Raw genomic sequence first — 14609 nt, forward strand, 5'->3', positions numbered from 1 at the left:
CCCTTTCAACATAACCTTAGTTTCATAATGAACTTCGAATATTGTTGTGGTCAAATGATTTATCCCTCCGATAGGGGACTATGTATTGCTATGCATTGCTCTCAGAATGCTTGTTCCCCTTGCCATTGTTAAGCGGACTGTAAACATACCGCCATTTACATTTTCGTTTCGGATGCTGGGACGTAAACTCGCCACTGTTTCGCGTGCTAAAATTGATTAGAAAGCCCAGCGGTGTTTGAGCGTAATTAAGAGGGGGCTTGGGGCGATACCCCTGATAAGTCATGCTGATCATGTGAATCTGTTATGTATATTTTTTTTATAAACTTAACCAAGGATGATGGAGGCAACCCCCATTTCAATGTCCGTAGGCAAAAATGTCGGTTAAAGCGTGTTTTTCAGTGTCGTACTTGTTGAAATATTTTTCGTAAAATAGGAAGTATCAATATTCCTTCTCAATCCCAGATGAAATCAGTTTGCTTATATGTACATCAACATCAGTGAGGAAAATATTCGGGAAAATTACGTAAGGTATTGCACACTTGACAATTTCCTAAACAACAGATTCTATCTATTTCGGAATATAAACTGTACGTCTTTTTATGCCCCCGAGATCGAAGATAGGGGGGGGGGGGGGCATATTGTTTTGTCCTGACTGTAACTCTGTCTGAAACTTTTTTACCCTGTGACCTTGACCTTGGAGTTTGACCTACTTTTGAAAGCTTTAATCTTGCTAATAACTTTTGAACAGTATCTGCTAGAACTTTGATATTTCACATGAGTTTTCCTGGTGACAAGAACTTTCCGTGGTTAGCAACATTTTTTTACCCTGTGACCTTGACCTTGGAGTTTGACCTACTTTTTGAAAACTTTAAGTACTAGAGCTTTGATATTAAAGATGAGTATTCCTTGTGACAAGAATTTTCCGTGGGAACCAATATTTTGACCCTGTGACCTTGGCATTTGACCTACTTTTTGAAAATTGTAACCTTGCTAATAACTTTTGAACAATAAGTGATAGAGCTTTGATATTTCACATGAATATTCCTTGTGACAGGTTTCATTGGGTACCAACACTTTTTACACTGTGACCTTTCCATTGGTACTAAAAAAAATTACCTTGAACATTTCTTGTGACAAGATCTTTCTACTGGTACCAAGATATTTGTCCTTGTGACCTTGGGCATCGTCGGAATTGGCCATTATTGGGGCATTTTTGTTTCACAAACACATCTTGTTTAAAACTTTTGGCTGAATTGTGCGATTTTTTTCTTCCGTTTTACCGATTTTACTGATCGCTCACGCGATCGTATAAAGTACATATCCCAAACCTCCTTCGGTGGCACTTATTTTGGGTACCGGTATACTAGAAGGGTTACATTGCAAACATTTGTAACCAAAATATCATCTATACACATCGTATGTTCAATGGTAAACTTTTCATATTTTCATGAATCGCTTGGGTGACCTATTGCCATTGGTCTTCGTCATCGTGCGCCATGTGTCGTCCGTTAACAACTTTACATTTTTAACTTCTTGAAAACTACATGGTCAATTGTTACAATTTTTGGTGAGAAGCATCTCTAGGATAAGAAATGCATGACCTTACCACCAGTGGGGCCTCATGGGTGAGGTCATTTATGCTGTTAAAGAAGCCATATTTTCAAAAATCGTTTTTCTCTACTCCCAAACATGTGGGAGAAAAACTAAGTGCATGGCTATGATGTCCATGAATCCTGCTACTTGAATCATGAAATTCATGGCCCCTGGATCAGAGGTTCAGGCCCTAAGACAGGGCCAATGTGACCATATGGTGAACATGTATTTAATCTTCTTCTCTACTCCCACATATATATTTGAAATGTGTGGTTGTGATGTCCATGAAGCCCTCTATCAAAATTGTGAAATACATAGCCCTTGGGTCAGGGGTTCAAGCGCTAGGGTTGAGGCCTATATGGCCCCATAGTTTTTTTGTTTGTTTTTTTTTTCGATGTTTTCTGTCACACTCAACAATTTTTCAGTTATATGGTGGCGCCCAGTTTTTATTGGTGAAAGAGAGAACCCAGTTACAATGTACATGGGAAGAGACCTCCGACCTTCCGAAAGTAAACTGGGAAACTTTTTCACTTACCGGCGCGAGCGGGATTGGAACCCGCGCCGCCAGAGGTGAGAGGCCGTATGATTTTGAGCGCAATGCTCTAACCACTCAGCCACGGAGGCCCCTAAGTAAAATTGTATCAAATCTTAGATTTTGTTTCTTCTCTACGTGTACATTATGTATATTTCAGAAAACTAAATGCCTGATTGTGATGATATTTATGAAGCTCTCTATTAAATGTTGAAATTCCTGGGTCAGGGGTTCAGGCCCCTGGGTAGAGCCAATATGGCCGCATGATAAAAATGTATAAAAATATGTTTTTTCCCTCTACTTTCACAGTCATGGGAGATTTAATGCATGCTATGATATCGGTAATGTACTCTTCTTAAATTGCTAAATTCAGGGGGGTGGGAATGTCAAAACGATTGCTTTGTTTTAAAATTCAATTTTTCTTCTTCTGTAAATGAATAGGAATTGTATGCATATTTTGAAAGATCATAAACATGTGCACAAAGGACTCCATATTGAGACTTAAATGCAAATATGAGTCTCCCTGTATGGGCTATGATACTCAGGTGACCGTCAAGGCCCATTTCTTTGTTGTCAAATTTGCAAAGGTGTCTAAAACTACCCTGATTTAGTTATAAAATTTCTAATTTTAGTCCTAAAATTAGCCCCATTTATTTGTCAACAAGTGCTGGACAGCCTGTTTTTAGTATCATACTTGCCTACGACATAGCTGATAGGGAGTGAAAGAACCCTATTGATTTCTAGATTAAAAGTTTATAGTTCAAGGTCACAAACATTGAATGACGTGTAACAGTTTTGTCGACACCATATCTAGGTTTTCTTGTAAAAATTGCTATCGACATGGATAAAAAGCTGTTCGTTCACATATGTGTTAATGTCATAGATTAAGGTCACAGCTAGTAATTGAATGCAGTATGTGATATGAATACAGTAGGAAAAAGTTCTGTGGATTTTTCAGCCTCATTTTATGCGACATACCTTGTACTGAAAGTTGGAAGGGTCAAGACAGATATTGGTTTCTAGATCAAAGGTATCGTTTAGATATGGTACTCATTGAATGGCACCATGTTGCACAGAATCGTCCCTCTTGGTCCTTACAGCCCCTAACTATCATTTTGTTATGCGATTATAACGGGATTTTTTTCTGGCACCATTTTACTCTCCTTTGATATAAAGAACAAGAAACGGCAAAAACGAGAAACTAGCATTTATTTTCATGACAGAAAAGTGGTATAAATGAAGACATAAACCTTAGAGGGAGGGATAACAGTCAATGTTTAATGCGGTAAGATTAAAAAGATTAATTCATGTGGAGAAAGACGTTGACGTGCGCATTCCGCTTCCCCGTCTGTTGTGTTTTGGGAGTAATCTCAAAGTTACGATAAACAGTTCTATCATTGAGAGATTGAGCTGGACGATAGTTGTCTTGAAGAAAATGGGTTCCCTCTTTCTCTTTATCCTCGTGCAGGGCTCGGAACATTTGCAACTGAAAATATTATGACCTAGCTTTTTTTATCTCTTTTTCAAATATTAGTAAGTGAAGAAACTAAATAATGAATGATGGACATGAATTACCAACCTGGGCACTGGATATGGGTATTTTGTCGTCAAACACTGTCCAAATGACGCTTTGAAAGCATGGAGGGGTGGTCAGACTCCCGGGGTAGCGGTAAAAATGAGGGTTATGTTGATCCATATGGATTGGTAGCAGTAGACCAAGGTTGAACGTGTTTGGTAGCTGTATCGAGGAACCTGTTTCATTTTGTTAAAGATAATTAGCTGCTTAATTAATTAATTCAACAATTTCACACCGAGGTCATACTTATAGTTAATACAGTGTTGCAGGCACACTTGTTTGTTGAATCAATGTTATTTGTCACTTTGTACATTTCTTTATACATTTGTTTTGCATTTTTCAAAAATGAATACTGTTGTAATTTAGTCACGGCATATGTAAATATACTAATACTGTAGTGATTTTATCGGTACTTGTGTTACCTTTTGTTGGCACTTTACTCAGCTGACTTATGAGAGGCGCTATAGCGTAGTTGTCGTGGTCCGAGATCTGTGAAATAATTTTTATCATTATTCTTTTACATACCCGTATTTAAAGCTGTATGACCCGATGTTCATGTATTATTTTTGTACATAATTACTTTAAAGCAGATTAATTACTTTATAAAGTTATTAGCTTTCCCTTAATTACATGCTTGAAAATATCTGCATGCTGGTGGACTGTTAGTCCCCGAGGGTCTCTACAGCCCAGTAGCTAAGTACTTCGTTACTAGCTTGAAAATACGGATGTATATTTAATTGCTGTTATAAAATTTAGAAATTCATTTCAAAATTAAGGATTATCTCCCTCATGCATAGCTCTTATCCTTGGACGAATTTGGCTCCACTTTTTTGGCACGCTGTTTTTGGCTATATTTAGCTCTAAAACTTCATAGTTATTTCGGATTTCAAACATTTCGGTTGAGCATCACTGAAGAGACATTATTTGTCGAAATGCGCATCTGGTGCATCAAAATTGGTACCGTATAAGTTTTACATGTAAAAGAAAACAGTGCGAATATTATTTAGAAGGCTACATATATGAATCATCCCAAAATAGACCCACGCGCGTCAGGGGAATCCCAACATGATGTATTAACTCATACGCAACTGTCTAGCTTTAAGGCTGAAAGAGCGTAAAACAACGAATTACTAAGAGGTATTTGATATTTTTATTTCTATTAAACTTATGGTACGGCACTGTTATAACAAAATACACAGCTTTACACAGATAAGACCACCGATGATCTGAAAGTTTGAACTGGTCACGTGACTGTCACTTGAAATGGCAGAGTGACGCGGTTATTTGTAAACATCGATTTAAAATCAAATTATTTGGGTTAAAACAGGTGAAATAATTTATGATATGTCGTACAGTCTCATAACTACATACGTGCGATGATTTAATAGCGTTTTTACGAGATGGAAAAATATTGTAATTCGGACCATACAGCTTTAAATCAGAATATCAATATTTTTAAATTCAAATTTCTATTTGCGATGTTAATTTATTTTGATAATTATGATATTGTATTCATCACCTGGTACCAGAAACCCAACACGGCCAAACCATCTCCGTCTTTTGGTGCGGCGTTCTGGAGACTGCCATATTTCTCGTTGTAGCTAACTATGTGAAGCTGGAGAAATTTTGAATGATGAAAGGTGAGTACAATGAGCAGTGATCAATCTCATAACTCTTATAAGCAATACAAAATAGATAGTTGGGCAAACACGGACCCCTGGGACCAAGTGCCCAGTAGGAGTAAACATCCCTTGTCAACCGATCACACCCCCGTGATCACTATATCTTGGATCAGGTAAACGGAGTAATCCATAGTAAAAATAGTTTTCATGCAAGACATTACATGTACCGTATGTAAGCCAAAGACCTAGACATGATGTCAATGTAACCTTGACATTGACATATATCTAGAATATAAAAAAGATCTTTAAAAAGTATGATGAATAGACCAAACGTAACGGCCAACGATAAAGATCGTACGGCTCCATGAATGAAGCCATTACCTCCATAGGGAATCTGTGACCATCATAGGTGTGCTCAGATCCCTCATTGTCACTGTGGCCCCAATGGAAGTGAAACTGGGCGGGCTTGAATTTTCCCGGAAGTCCCCCTCCTGACACATGTAGGTCCCCGCCCTCCACTTTCACTTTGACTGAAATGTGAAGACAATTCCTAATTGTCAAAATCAACACTAAATTTAAGAAAAATTCTTGGTCTGAAATGATCTATTCAATATCAGAATCCAGACCAGAAGCAGTGCATAGTATCTGTACGCCCAGCTGCAGTTACATTATGTTGTGATTTAGAAATGTAACATTTATTTATTTGAGTAATTTATGTAGATGTACAACACCATAGGGGATTAAGAGTGATACGTTTGGCGTATTATTATTCAGTTATCAAACATGAAATGCTTTTAAAAGGAATTACCTAATCCTTATGAAGTACATGTAACAGATAACGAAAATGATAAAGCTATTTAGATTTACAATATTGTTAGACTGACACTATACACTTATTAACATTATTGAGCTGTAAATGAGGCTTTGAATAGCTACCGTATAAGTGCGACATTCTCCAAGGACGGAGTTGTTTTATACTAACAAGAGGTCCATGGGCCATATCGCTGACCTGAATCACCTTGGCCCATATCTGAAGACTTTCCATATATATTTGCATGTAAAACCTTGGTCCCTATTATGGCCCAAACTACCCTTTGCAAACTTGAATCTACACTATGTCAGAAAGCTTTCATGTAGATGTCAACTTCTTTGGCCCAATGGTTCTTGAGAAGAAGATTTTTTAAAGCTTTTTCCTATATTTGTATGTAAAACTTTGAACCCCCCCCCCCCCCACTTGTGGCCCCATCCTACCCCCCGGGGGCCATGATTTGAACAAACTTGAATCTGCACTATGTCAGAAAGTTTTCTTGTAAATATCAGCTTTTCTGACTCGGTGGTTATTAAGAAAAAGATTTTAACTATATATTTGTATGTAAAACTTTGATCCCCCTTGTGGCCCCATCCTACCCCCGGGGGTCCATGATTTGAACAAACTTGAATCTGCACTATGTCAGAAAGTTTTCATGTAAAAATCAGCTTTTCTGGCTCAGTGGTTCTTGAGAAGAAGATTTTTCCTATATATTTGTATGTAAAACTTTGATCCCCTATTGTGGCCCCATCCAACCCCCGGAGCCCATGATTTGAACAAACTTGAATCTGCATTATGTCAGGAAGCTTTCATGTAAATCTCAGCTTTTCTGGCTTAGTGGTTCTTGAGAAGAAGATTTTTAAAGTTTTTCCCTATATATTTGTATGTAAAACTTTGGTCCCCCCTTGTGGCCCAATCTTACCACCGGGGGCCATGATTTGAACAAACTTGAATTTGCAATATGTCAGGAAGCTTTCAGGTAAATTTCAGCTCTTCTGGCCCAGTGGTTCTTGAGAAGATTTTTAAATGACCCCACCCTATTTTTGCATTTTTGAAAGGGACATGGCCCTTCATTTGAACAAACTTGAAAGTCCTTCACCCAAGGATGCTTTTGGCCATGTTTGGTTGTAATTGTCCCAGTGGTTCATGAGAAGAAGATGAAAATGTGAAAAGTTTACAGACAGACGGACGCCGGACAAAATGTGATCAGAAAAGCTCACTTGAGTCTTCGGCTCAGGTGAGCTAAAAATGAATAATCGAATTAAACATCAAAACCACCTACTAGAGCTTACAAAACGATATCTGCTTAATCATCTTTGTTTACAGCTAGTGTGCAAGACATGGTCAAAAGTGATTAGAGGCTCGAGTTTTGTTTTTTTGTTTGTTATTTTACAACCCAAAAATAATAACCAAATGAGTCGTATCAATTTGAGAATTATCAATCTACCGATATCTTCGACCCGATGGTAGGAATATCAATTGTTACACTCTAAATCGTCGCCTGTCCCAAATCGTCGCCGGCGACGATTTTGGCATAACCTCACACCCCAAATTGTCCCCCTTGCTGCAACTATTTGGAAGCATCATTAACATACAAACTGGCCCTGTTTGTTAACTCCTTTTCTCCTCCTCTTTCTTCTTCTGTGGTCCATCTATGACCGCAAAAGTTCTCTGGACCCTATAAGCAAGACATTTTAATCTTCTACTTCGTCTTTTACTTCTGTTGTATAATTTTTAAAAAGATTTATTATGATCACAGTATTTATTATTGTTGTTTTGGTTGGTAGTGGTTTTGTTACTGTTGAAAGAGTTGTATTTGTTGTTAGTAGTGGTGGTGATGTCATTGTTTTTTTATGATTTTTTTTTTCGGTCCTCCAGAGAGAGAGAGAGAGATGTATCCGACAATAAATCATTTAGCCTTTTCGGTGTAGGGTCATTCTGCTTATCATGGGGTTGTTAGGTCTTGTGCACCGCAGATTTGTTAGTGACCTCAGATTATATTAGATTACGCCTGTTAGCCGCCGATTGGACACTCTCCCGCCGTTTGGACACTCGTGAAAACCTTGAAAAACACCCACCCTTCCTCTTTATTTTTCAATATTTTTTGTTTGACTCGTTGCTCTCTCTCTCTCTCTCTCTCTCTCTCTCTCTCTCTCTCTCTCTCTCTCTCTCTCTCTCTCTCATTACACGGAAATGAACAAACAAGCAAAGAAAGAAATAAATGAAACCTATGTGCTTAGTCGCGTATAACCTACATACAAATTTCAGCTAAATCGGTTCACAAACACCAGAAAGACAGTCGGAAATAGTTCGCTATGATTACAGCTCGCGGTACATTGATCTCACGATCAAGATATTTCATGTTACGGGGAGCACATGCCAGGAACACATGTAACCTACATATCGGTTCACAAACACCAGAGATATTGCAGAGTTGCTGGAAATTGTGCACAGCTCGCGGCGCTTTAAACTCTCATTCCAGAATTCTCATTTTTGGGGAGGCATATCAGAGGGTCACTTGTAATCTACTTACTAAATTTCAGCCCGGTCGACAAACTTCAGAGATATTAGTGCGGACAGATAAACAGACCAAATGAACCTATGTACCCCCATATAAGAGGGGATACAATAAAATAACGTCTGTGTAGTCTATCTTAAAAACGTCAATTAAAAAATATTGGCGGACGACGAATTAGGACGGGCGACGATTTGGGGTGTACTATAGTACATCCCAAATCGTCGCCCCTTATGATAGTGCAATCTTGTCCCAAATCGTCGCCGGGGCGACGATTTGGGATGGAATATCATCTCAAATCGTCGCCAGCGACGATTTTGGGTGTAATAATTACCGCGAGAGCACGTGGAGGCGAATATAACGTACGTTCTATATTTCTTCAAGTTTTTGGATTTTAGCCAATCAGTGGTTATGTACTACACACCAAACACTTGGTACAGGCTATAGAAACTTTTATGTAATATGTGAAAGAGTTTATTCGAACGATTTGCTCAAATTTTATTAGAAGAATCTATTTTGTACTTTATAAAAATTTGTCAAACTTTGTAAAGGGCAGATCACCAATCTTCTCAATTTTATGAATCAAATTTTTCAAAATGTCACAATGACTGAAATGAAACCAGATGGTAGATAGAATAACCATATGTCATGACAGAGAGCGCGTTTAAAAAGTCTATTTTGACAATGATGCAATGTACATGTACTTACTGATAACTCACTATCAGGTATATTTTAATACATATTACAAACATACCGTATAGCTTGTTTTTTGTTGTTGTTTTTTTTACAGGTATAGAACTTTGGCCTATTTTGGTAATTTCCAAAGATGCATCAAAATAAAATTCGTTCAATTTAAGGATGACAGACCCAATTTTGCAGATGACTGATACCTTTTTCCTTCCAATTGGTACGCTTATTGTCTTTTTAAAATCATTCTTTAATTTGGATTAAAACTCTATTTTAGATTTTTTTAAATTCTAACTTTTATATTGCACATTGAAAATTTCCTTATATTTCCTTTGCAATTACGACTACTTCATAGCCAACTTTTGACCCCCCCCCCTCCCCCCCCCCGCTGAAAATCAAAGACGACTTTCATTTTGTTTGTTTTTTGTTTTGTTTTTAAAAATTATTATTATTATTATTCATTGATTTTTAACTCATTCATGAATGCTTTACTTCATATTAAAAAATTTGAATAAAATTTCTATTGTAGAAACGAATTAGGTCCGTCATTGTGTAAATAAATAAAAATGAGTTCACCAAAATTGTATACACCAAATTCAGTTTATACCATGTAGATAAAAAAAAAAACCGGCTATACGGTATCAATAAATTTTTGCATATTGTACGATTTTTAAAAAATACACCATTAGTTTTGCTGTATTGTATGTAATGTAAAATTAATGATATGAAAAATGACACCTACTAGAGGATGCGACAGTTTAAATACATATACTGAAAACATATTTCATGGATTGATTGATTGATTTTTTATGTTTTCCGCCACACTCAACAATTTTTCAGTTATATGGTGGCGCCCAGTTTTTGTTGGTGGAAGAGAGAACCCAGATACAATGCACCTGGGAAGAGACCACCGACCTTCCGAAAGTAAACTGGGAAACTTTCTCACTTACCGGCGAGAGCAGGATTCGAACCCGCACCGACAGAGGTGAGACATATTTCATGGAAATAGATGTACATATGTAATATGCTCTGAATCGAATATCAAAATATATCTTGCATACTCGTTTTGGCAATTTTCCATTCGCAATGAACCCTTATAGGATTTTACCCAGCCATATTACCTGTGTGTCCATTGTTTTCTAGTTTCAGGGTGTATTTACTGGGATCATCAAAACCAATGAATTCAATCGGCTTCAGAGAAGAATTGTACACCATGTCTTCTGCCTTTGGGAAATCTATCGGTGACTGGCGGACGGAGCCACAGTTCTGGAAGTCCTTTGCCCAGTCATAAGCCCCTGTAATGATTTCGGACATTTTAATTCAGAATGTTATGTACATGTATATGCATACACCATTATTATGTTTCTTGTCTTATCCTGAGTTTTCTTAACTGAAACAACTCACCGAAGCTTGTTTTCGCTTTAAATGGTTTATAACAAGACAAACTGAATGAGAATGACAATGTCATTTATTAGATATAACAAATGACGAAAAAATAAGAGTTCGCAACCTATTGAGGAGAAATCACCCTATATTACATATTGTCACAAAATGTAAACACATCAGTACTGATTTTCCTTACCTATAGTGTTACTTTTGATGAAAACATTTTTGTTTGAAAACTTGCACAGTAACGTGTATTATGATCCCATGTCCGTTACGCTCCCTGCAAACAGCAAGTCTAACGGACCGAAAGCATTTGGCTCTAGAAGACGCTACATAGCTGTTGATTCCGTGCAGAATGACTTATCATTTTAAGCTATACATGTACATCAATATTGGTTTAGCTTACCGTGACTTCCCGAGTACTGCCAGTCAGATGCAACTGAAAGAAAAACATATCTCTCAGTACAACACTGACAAAACGAAAGAGTGCATTTTCTGGCATCTGTAAGCGTTCTTAAATTGGCAGAAGCGCATTTCCAATATACACATTACATTACAATGAAAAATGCAAGACTTTTGGTATTCGTTGTGCGTCCTTGTAGAAGAATAAATGTGCATATATAGTTGAACGTTTTAGCTTAGCAAGCTTCGGACAATGCAGCCACGCACAACGCTAAAATTAGAGTACCACTAAAATAAGTATATTTGCAGTTTATATGAACTTGGGATACAATTCTCCTCTCATACCCCAGGCTCTCGGACACTTAAGCCAAATTGTCTTTCTATCTCTTAATTTCTCTCGATCCCCTTTTCAGCATTTAAAATATATTTGTTATTCGTCTGTGTATTTGTTACATTGTATCTTAAACTACTTTTGGTGACACATATAAATGGTAGGTGACATATCTCTGACCCCTACATGCAAACTGCTTTATGTCAACCTGCAAAATTATGTTGACATGTGACTTATTTATGTCAACATGCAAGATATTTTTGTTGACATTAAGTTATCAATCGTTTTAGAGAATTTGATATTGATACATATATGTATATTTACTTAATTGCGACAGTATCTGTGATCGTAAACGCATGATGCAACATATGTCAACATGTGATTTATTTATTTAGACATATGTCTACATCACAAGTATCTTTCGTCGGAGGTTTAAAATTCTTATGATAGGGATCTATGAATTCCCCGAAAATTGAAATCCACGAAACATAGTTATGACTTTCTTGGCATATTGGAAGTTTGAATTACAATGTTTAAAAATGTTACTATCATGAATCGTCCCTTATCAATCAAACGCACACGTACCGCGTTACCACTGTTAATAGTAAATAGCCCAAAGATCATATTCGCGTAGTATATAGGGAAATCTATATACTTTGGGGTTGGGTTTTTTTCTTTCTTTTGAATATTCACTAAGAAATTGAATTAAAGGAAAATTTCACAAAAAATAAATTGAAATTATTTCTTCTTTTACCTGCTCCAGCAGCCAGCAAAACAGTGTGAATCAGCACAGATACTAGCACAGCCATTGGTCACAATTGTACAAGTTTCAATATCCCAGACCTTCTTACAACAGCACTTAAAATTCTTCAAATCCTGTTTATAAATGTTATAAGATCGAAGAGGCGGAGCGTTTCCATTTATGTAGATAGTGATTTTGATACATGTCACTTCATCCATATACACCAATGAGTCGCCCTCCTGTTAGTGTTATCGTAGTGGTTCTATATGACACTGGGGGTAAATATGTTTGCGAGTACGTAGCATTCGATCACTGTTCTTTATTGCTGTTGATACACAAGTAAATGTCTCTTGTTTTTAATGTTTGCTTATTGTTTATTTAAGCTGGATACCATCTGATCGAAGTTTCTCATTTTTTGTTTTCTTTGCCACCATTCATAAATAGCAAAACGGAAATAGCACTAGCAAGACCACACGGTTCTTACGATAGAGTTAAACAAAACTTTAACAAACATTCTAACATACTTGTATCATAATCATTTTCATTCAGATGTCGATTCGATATATCCCAGTTACACCGCGCAGTGTTTTCAACATCTGCTTCGTACTTAGATATTTTATTGAACATAGATGCTAACGGCAAACTAAAAACACAAATTTATGACAAATGGAATAGTTTCATCTTCTCCATCTTCAGCTTTTCATATTCATATAGCAATATTCAGTTATTACCTCATATGGTGTTTATGTCTCTCAACTGATTCGATATGCAAGCGCTTGTTCTACGTATGATCAGTTTTTAAATCGAGGCAGGATATTGAACATTAAGTTGACGTTATAGGGGTCAGAACTAGTTTGTCAATCAATACCTGTCATTTAGGTCAAATGCTGTCTGACTTGTTTCATACCAATTGTCGACTTTGATACGGAATACTCTGTTTACGTGATCAAGATATAAGACTAACGGTGGGTGTGACCGGTCAGCAGAGGGTGCTTACTCCTCCTAGGAACTTGATCCTTCTTCTGGTGTGTCCAGGGGTCCGTGTTTACCCAACTCTATTTTGCATTCCTTATAGGAGTTATGAGATTGATCACTGTTCGTTATAGTCACCTTTTCTTTTGTGTTATTGCGTTTGCGTGGACACTTTGGGTATATTAAAGCTAGGTTAAACCGGAAGCACATGCACAAGTGAACGTGTTTATCAAAGCTAATCGGAACATCGTTCGGTCTTTTCCGTCAAGTCGAGAAAAAAGACCGGTCGCAGTAGCTCAGTGGTAGAGCGTTTGTAACTCGGAGGTCGTGAGTTCGAGCCCCGCTCGTGTCATGGCCGCGTCAAACCTAAGACGTACACATGGGTAGTGATTGCTCCTTTGTCAAACTCTCGTCATTTAGATGTGAGAATCATGAGTCTTTCAGATATGACCTTACAAACGGGTGTCACGTGTCGCGACAGGCATTGCCACGTTAAAGTGCCCTCACTGCTACGACCCTAAGCGCTAAGCACAGGTCTACATTTGTCGTACTTCATCTACTGCTGGTGACGTCTCAATATGAATGAATTTTTCTCGATGGGATGTAAAATAAACAACCATGAAAAGAATTAAATAAAATTCTGCATGGTTTGTAAAACAGTTTTTAGTGTCCATATTGTAAAATGGACATCATATGTGAAGATGTATTCAGCTTATGAAGCGAAAACCAACAGTCAATATTTTATTGCTGGATTGATATCATTGGATTAAGCCTTAGGTATTTTGTTGCCAGATTTCTATCATTGGATTAAGGTATTTTGTTGCCAGATTTATATCACTGGATAAAGTATTTTGTTGCCAGATTTATATCACTGGATCAAGGTATTTTGTTGCCAGATTTATATCATTAGTTTAAGCTATTTTGTTCCCAGATTTATATCACATACTCAAGCGTTACCTCAAGCAGGTAGCGTCTCATATGAGTGAAAAATTCTCACAAAAGATAATACAAACAACCTTAATTCTGGGGTTATAGGTCAAAGCTACAAATTTCTCACATCAATGAAAGGTGAAGATAACGAATAGTGATCAATCTCATAACTCCTATAAACAATACGAAATAGAGAGTTGAGAATACCAGAGGTGTTATCAGGTGCCTAGGAGGAGGAAGCATCCCCTGCTGACAGGCCACACCTGCAGCTAGCCCCACATCTTGATATAATGACAGCTTTAATATAGCGATGAGACATAATTTGCATGTGCTAAGATTTAAAAAAAAAAAAATGTTTGAAAACACATTTTAATTACAACTTGGAATGTGAGAAGCGCATGCCTATGATCCACGCATTGCAGTCCTACACTGTATTTACAGGACAGCAACTTGTTCCTCCTTAAATGTCTTTGGTGGGACGCGGCGCCTGAATTAAGGATGGTATCGAGGTTG

At 37.3% G+C, this 14609-nt stretch overlaps 1 protein-coding gene across 2 annotated transcripts; it reads right to left on the minus strand.

Moving 5' to 3' along the window:
• Positions 1 to 3317: 3317 nt before the first annotated feature.
• Positions 3318 to 14350, minus strand: LOC125682337 (carbonic anhydrase 2-like). Of its 2 annotated transcripts, XM_048922839.2 has the most exons (8): positions 12207 to 14350; positions 11126 to 11158; positions 10455 to 10628; positions 5705 to 5853; positions 5221 to 5316; positions 4124 to 4190; positions 3705 to 3877; positions 3318 to 3611 (listed from the first exon to the last, which is right to left on the minus strand). In XM_048922839.2, the coding sequence occupies exons 1-8, from the start codon at positions 12259 to 12261 to the stop codon at positions 3426 to 3428; spliced, it is 933 nt and encodes a 310-aa protein (XP_048778796.2). In that variant the 5' UTR covers positions 12262 to 14350; the 3' UTR covers positions 3318 to 3425. The 2 variants fall into 2 exon arrangements, with proteins under 2 accessions (XP_048778796.2, XP_056015870.1); XM_056159895.1 differs by lacking the exon at positions 5221 to 5316.
• Positions 14351 to 14609: the final 259 nt, after the last annotated feature.

Source organism: Ostrea edulis, chromosome 1 (genome assembly GCF_947568905.1).
Source record: "Ostrea edulis chromosome 1, xbOstEdul1.1, whole genome shotgun sequence".
In the NCBI taxonomy this organism is placed as follows: Eukaryota; Metazoa; Mollusca; class Bivalvia; order Ostreida; family Ostreidae; genus Ostrea; species Ostrea edulis.

What these genes read in the sequence shown, in the direction of transcription:
- LOC125682337 (XM_048922839.2), bottom strand. Translation starts at nt 12,261, where the DNA reads ATGGCTGTGCTAGTATCTGTGCTGATTCACACTGTTTTGCTGGCTGCT. An exon ending in GCAGTACTCGGGAAGTCACG is followed by an intron (nt 10,629 to 11,125) that starts GTAAGCTAAACC and finishes AAATCATTACAG; the next exon opens with GGGCTTATGACTGGGCAAAG. An exon ending in AGAAAACAATGGACACACAG is followed by an intron (nt 5,854 to 10,454) that starts GTAATATGGCTG and finishes TTCACATTTCAG; the next exon opens with TCAAAGTGAAAGTGGAGGGC.